The sequence below is a fragment of the Belonocnema kinseyi genome, chromosome 1, assembly GCF_010883055.1.
Source record: "Belonocnema kinseyi isolate 2016_QV_RU_SX_M_011 chromosome 1, B_treatae_v1, whole genome shotgun sequence".
Classification (NCBI taxonomy): Eukaryota; Metazoa; Arthropoda; class Insecta; order Hymenoptera; family Cynipidae; genus Belonocnema; species Belonocnema kinseyi.
This window is the reverse complement of record NC_046657.1, coordinates 97,068,470-97,075,122: the sequence shown is the minus strand read 5'-3', so window position 1 is coordinate 97,075,122 and position 6,653 is coordinate 97,068,470. Positions and strand designations below refer to the sequence as shown.

Genomic DNA, 6,653 nt, shown 5'->3' with positions numbered 1-6,653 from the left:
CCCCCCCCCCCCCCCGCGTCATCATTACAATGAGAAAAAGACTGATTAATGTAAACAAATCAGTTTTTAAGTTACTTTTTATCAGAAAATTTACCAGAAAATATTTTTTACTACGTTTCAATGTTTAGATTTTAAACTCTCAATAGCTATTATAATTTTTATCCTTCTCTACTTTTTTCTAGTGCTCCAAACATACATCCCTTTGTTGATATACGAAAACGATGTGTTCTGTTCGCCATAAAAAATTAGAATCATAAAATACTACAGTATACTCAGTCGTATAAGAAGCGTACATCACTTTTTGCATTATATTATAGTGGCCTAAAGGTGTCAACTTCCCTTTAAATTATAATATATCTCTTCATGCAAGTTAATTCAATGTAAATGATTTATCTTTCAAAAAAATTATTCCAGGGTAACATGATTTTCTGACAAGAATATTTTTTTCTAATTTCTGTAAGAGGATGAATGATCATGGAATGAAATAAAGAAAATCTAAAAGTTATAGTGAAATCTTTATTTATTAAAGGCATTGTACGTCCAAATTCAGAAAGATGAGAACAACGATCCCCTTGCACTTCGTCGATGCGACTTTTGCCGTCTTTGATTGACTCAGAACGATCATTTTCGCACACAATCACGAAACCTTTAGAACCGCAATACTAGTACTTTAAACGCCTAGTCCCTTAATATCAATAATTGATCTAAGTTTCTTATTAAGTACGCCGAGACGATACTTTATATACTTCATATATTTCATATACTTACAATTCATTAAAAAAAGCGAATAAATATTTACGTCCTTCGAAAAAGCCTTTGAATTCTACAGCGCGACATTTTTTCGAGAATGCGAGCGCTTGAAACTTTAGCAATCGCTAATAGAATCTAGAGTATTCTTCTCCGTGGAAAATAAATCAGTCTCTTGGGACAGCTTTTTAAGAAAAATATATATTATCTATCGTTAACTAATTTCTTCTGCTGATTTCTTCTAGAATTTTATATTATACAGTCGCAGGAAACTTTTTCTAAATTTATTCATTTTCCTTCCATCAGTTTTTTTTCTTTTAATTTTCTTCGTCCCAGAACTAATCCCTTTCCACTTTAGGTTGAAAAAGTCGAATTTCCCGACTTTTCTTACATCGATTCATCTCTATTTTTATTTTACACAGCAAATAAAAATCTCCTTCTTGAAATAAAATAAATTAAACAAAAAAAAACTTTATCGAGAGAAGCTTACTGTAATCCTATGATATGTTCCGTAGAGTCGATACAAATTATCCTAGTTTTTCACTTTTAAAAAGTTAACCATGTCTTCGATGAAGTGTCTCCTGTTTGTCAATTTCAGTTTGTACAGATTCTTATTTCAAATTTAATCTTTCATTAAATTGCAAATTGTAAAACTGAAGTTGATACATTGAACTTTTATTTCTAAAGAAGGAGAACGTTTAATTTGTTTCTCAAGCACGGAGACGGAATCGATCGTGACTACGATTATGATTACGGTAATGAGATTAATGGCATGTGAATCTCTCCTTCAGACCCACCAAAAACCACCGACTTCTCGAATGAAACCATTTCTCATAATTATTAATAATTAATTTATAATTAATAATTAAAATTAAATTGATAAATAATAAAAATCCGGCATACTCGAGGGCGGAAGCTCCTGAGAAAGAGATTCGTTCGCGAATTTTTCGAACGTTGATTCAGTTTATTGGTGGGTCTCATTGGTCATCTCTCTCGCTTTTTCTCTCTTTTTCTCATTTTCTCATTTTCCCTTATTCTTTCCTCATTCGTGAGTGTCAATCTCGTTGTCTATACGGCTGCTGCGAATTCCGGTTTTGCCCGTCCAGGGATAAATATCCGGACAGGGTTGACACGTCTTCATGTACCGAACTCCACTCTTGTGCCACAGGTTGCAGACCTTAGCATTATTGCACTTCTTTGGCCTGTCCTGTAAATCACACAGAGAACGAGGTTCTTAGTTTCGCAAACCACATATTTGAATTGATCCGATGTTAGGTTTTACGATTCTGGACATTGAGGTGTAAGTAGATATGAAGATAAATTCTTACCTGATAGTTGCAACCGAAAGGCTCAAAGTTGTCGAGAAGACCAAGAGGGGTCGGATTTCTAACCCATTGAAGGGCTTGCCAATTCGTTACAACCCACACATCATCCATCGCGACGATCGTGTCAAGGAAGGAGATGAAACCTTCTTTGTGATGGGGTTGAGTGAACCAAGCTGCGTGGTAGAAAAGCCCGAATGGTGCTCTGCAATTAGAAAGAAAGAAATTAGTTTGTCTCTTAGGGTTTCAGTTTTTGAGGTACACTAGGAATCCCATTTAATTGTGGTTACGGGTATGGTCCTGAATATCATTCACTTAAATTGAATACATCATTTACTCGCTCTGAAATTAAACATTCAAAGTCGTATGAACCATTTCAGTTGGATTTGGAGAAGCTGCCGCAACTAACTCGCTGAGGGTACTGTCCGGTTCGTCGCTACACTACTGTTTTAAATTACTTAAATGGGATTTCCAGTGTTTAAAACTTCTGTACGACTTGTAGTTTGGAGGCTCTTTACTCGAGACTATTCTGGGCTTGCTTTGAACTAACTAGAACAGGTTAAAACTATTTAAAACGACCATAAACCAGTTTTTATCTAGTTCAAAAGAGTGCTAAACCAGTTAGATTTTGCTTTCAAATAGTTAACAGAAATAGGCTTAAGATAATAGCAGAATGTATTTTCATTTTGAATGTGCTCAGTAATACATTGCTCATTAAGGGTGGTACGTTTGTCTCATAGCCGTAAACACGCGAAGCGTATAAAGACGCATGTCCGGTATGGGAATCTGGAGTAATTTAGCAGTCCTGGATGTAGTCCCAGAGTTGGAGCAGGGGGCGAAATTTACGCGGGGTCCATGCACGACACTTTAACCTCTGCCTGACCTGTTAAAGACGGGCCTTTTAAAAGCTTAACACTTTTTATTGGCAGCACTATACAGTGTTAAGATTTTTAAATTCAGTTGCGATGAAGTTAAATTGACTGTATATTATGGTCAGATAAACAGAAAATACCCTCAAGTGAAATTTTTTCTCCATAAAATTACAAATATTCAGATACATTCAGCTTTAAAAAATAAAATAAAAATTGAAAAGAAAACTCAAGCTGTAATTGGAAGCCACCAATAAAAAGTTTTCTCGTAAAGATTGTACGAGGCTCTCCTAGATGCTTCTAGGATAAGATTAGAATATGAGTTCCGGTCGGAAATTCCCACGAGGGTGTGACTGCAGTAAAATAGTAAAATAATTTCGCCAACCTGTTGGTCGTGTAGTGCCTCTCGAAGTTCTTTATGAGCATCTTGTAGACGCCGTCAGAGGTAGGGGGATTACTGCATGCGTCTCCCATCGAACACCTACCACCGTTAAGATCCTGCCACATTACCATGGGAACTTCCCATAATCCTGGATACGACCTTGTTGGACAGGGTGGGATCATACAGTCGTGGAAAAGTTTGTAATCCAAAGTGTAGGGCCAACTGGGTGGTCGATTCTCGTAGATTGGCATTGATGAGTCGTAAGTAAAATTTGTGTCCCAAAGCATCTTGAACATGTTGTTGCCACCAACCTAATCGAGAAAAAGTAATATTTTTAGAATGACAAATTTCAACCAGTACAAAAATGGTTTCAAACAGTTTCAAACTGATACGAACCAGCTATAGGTAACGTTAAACCTATCCCGAACTGATTAGAAACAATATTGCAATGCAATTCCGGTCAGATTCGGTCCAATTCTTAATAATTATAAACTAGTTCCGAAACATATCAAAATATGTACAAACTATATCCAAAATTATTAGAACCAAAGTTGTAAACTGGTTCTAGACTGTCTCGAGTTCCATAATGATTCGAACCAGTACAGCTAGTCAGCAGTTTCAAATTGCAATAAACCAGCATTGAATTAGTTTAAACATAAAGATCACAATTAGATTATGTAAAAATTGTAAAGCGCCCAAACTCTTTAATGTTGAACTTCTTTTTCTGCAACTTAAATTTGAGGAAATTTCATCGATTTAGGTCCATTGAGAGAAACTACATATACATTCGCAATTGCTCATATTCTACTTCTCACCGGAAAAACTTGTGTTGCGTAAGCGTTTATGATCGTTTTTATGGGTGCCCTTTGAAGATTCTCTTCTCGCTTGAAAAGTTTCTCGTACAGCATGGGAAGAAGCACAAATGGGAAGGTAACTTAATCGCGTTGCGATGTTGAGGTGTTTTTGCCTCTTACGATCAATCTAATTGACTTCCACCGACCGGTGAATTTTCTATTTCGAAACAATTACACCGCCTCGCTAAAAGTTCATCCTCACTCTTCTTTTTTCTACCGCGGGTTGATATTTTCTATGCTTAGATAATCACAGCTAATTAGGCGTAATTATATATCCTTCTTGCCTTAAAGAGCCTGCTTATGACTTTTCAAGTGTTTCCTAACTAATGCGAGTTTTTGATGTTTTAAAATCATAAAGAGATGAATGAAATTAATTTTCAATTAATTAATTTCTACCAGTTACCTTAACTGACAATTCAATAAAACATTTGATTATTAAACAAGAATAAAATTCAATGACATTCCTAAGTATGTGATTATTTAAGAAGGTATATTATGATATTTGAAAAGTATTTACAAATGATTTACTATAGTTGAAAATCTCCTTTGAGATAAATAATTATGTGAAAGTATTTAAAATATCATTTCGACTTGTTTAAAGAATGGACGTGTTTTAATGAAAATCCGACATAAAGAAATGAAAAATATATTTACCGAAAGGAAAGGCGCTCTCATTCCTCGTACATCTTCTAGTTTGACTCCTCCATATGCTGCCAAAATTTCTCGCTGACCAGCAACTTCTCTGGCCCATTTCCTATGTGAAAATTGTTCTCCAAAACTGTGCCTAAGTATTCGGAATAAATTGTGAGATAATTAATTTTAGATTCCATGTTAAGTATAATTATAACAAAAAGAGGTGATTCTTTCGCAAGCTGTTAGAGGTTAATTGTCTAATTTTTCATATCAGTAGACTAAATAGTATCCTACTTAATGGATCTTGTAAGCTAAATAAGAGCGCAAGCGGTTATTAGTTTCTATTTGCGGTTAAATAGAAAAGCGAAAAGAGTCTGATGTACTTCAGTGACATGTTAAGAGACTCTCTCTAATTGCGTATGATCACTGATGAATGTTAGTAAGTTGATGATACGAGTAATCGTTGAAAGGCGAAATCTTACATGTAAACATAAAAAGTCTCTTATTTGGTATTTGAAATTACATTAGATAAAAATAAACAAAAGTATATCAGATTTAGTAGCAATTGAAAATTACTTAATATGGTTTCAGAAAAACAAAAGAAATTTATTTACTTTCAATTAATTACATTTGATTGATTTAGTTATATTTTATTTTCATTAAATAGATTAATCAGAAAAGTATTTAATATGATTATTTGTTGTCAGTTTGGATAGTCTGTATGTTAATGTAGATGCATGCATTGTGCTGTTAAACAATATTTATGATATTTAAGAACATGTTATTAATTTTTTATTTGGGTTGATCTCTTCATTAGTGACAAATTATTCAACTGCATAATTTTTGTATTATCGTACATACATCATTAAGTCTGCGTTAAATAAAATAAAAATAATTGAAATTATACCTAGAGGTTAGGGAAAAAATAATATAAAGGATAATCAGTGCAATATAACAAAGAATGTAGAATCACAAGTATTGTTTACTAATGGTATTTTCCCGCAGCCAATAGCAAGGCTTCTACTTAATTTAAATGATTTTTAATTTCAAATAATTTTGTAAGTCATAAGAAGCATTTTAAATATTTCAACTCGTTTCATACATGTTTCTAATGATATAAAAGCCCTTTTGAATATAATTTGAATAATTGCGATTCTTTTTAACGATTTTTGAATTTGAATAAACTTTTGAACTGGTTTGAAACAAAACTGAAGTAGTGTGCCTATATACTTGAATTTCTATTGAACAGGTTTGAAACAGCGTTGCACAACATAGTTATAAAGTGACTTGACCAAGTTTTAAACATTTTTGAAATAGAGGATTTTAAACTCAATTCTAACTACTACTTCAACTACTATTCCTTACCAGTTGCGAACTAATCTTTCTTGAATATAACTATGTTTATTTCCAAGTATATATTCTATTTCAAGAACTTTACGTACATTTTTTCTTTGGAAATATCTTGCTATTAACTGTTTTAAATATACTTGAAGTCATTATGCACGGTTTCCAAAACGTGTTGGATTATTTGGAAACTGCTTGAAATTATTTGTAATACAACTGAAATTGACTAAAATAGTTCAAATCAAGCTTGGACTTATTGTACTGGTTCTAATTATCATCATGCCTACTGTTATAGTAGATTGTGTACCTAGGACGCAAACTCAGCCTTATTGCCCGAGCGTGAGTTTGCAACAATGAGACGCAGACGAGCGCGAAACGCGCAGTGACCAAAATCAGGAATCTATTGTTAATTATCCTCCACAGGCTCTACTTTTTAAAGCATATTGAAATTTCCTTTTTTTAATTTTATGCAATAAAATTTTTAGGGTCCTCAAACTCTTCG

At 33.6% G+C, this 6,653-nt stretch overlaps 1 protein-coding gene across 1 annotated transcript in view; it reads right to left on the bottom strand.

Moving 5' to 3' along the window:
• Positions 1–502: 502 nt before the first annotated feature.
• Positions 503–6,653, bottom strand: part of LOC117178918 — a 28,725-nt gene continuing 22,574 nt past the window's right edge. The window contains exons 12-15 of the mRNA XM_033370471.1: positions 4,829–4,958; positions 3,324–3,631; positions 2,076–2,274; positions 503–1,954 (exon numbers count right to left, since the gene is read on the bottom strand). Coding sequence (XP_033226362.1) covers positions 1,790–1,954; positions 2,076–2,274; positions 3,324–3,631; positions 4,829–4,958 — 802 coding nt within the window. The 3' untranslated portion in view covers positions 503–1,789. The remainder of the gene's footprint in view (positions 1,955–2,075; positions 2,275–3,323; positions 3,632–4,828; positions 4,959–6,653) is intronic.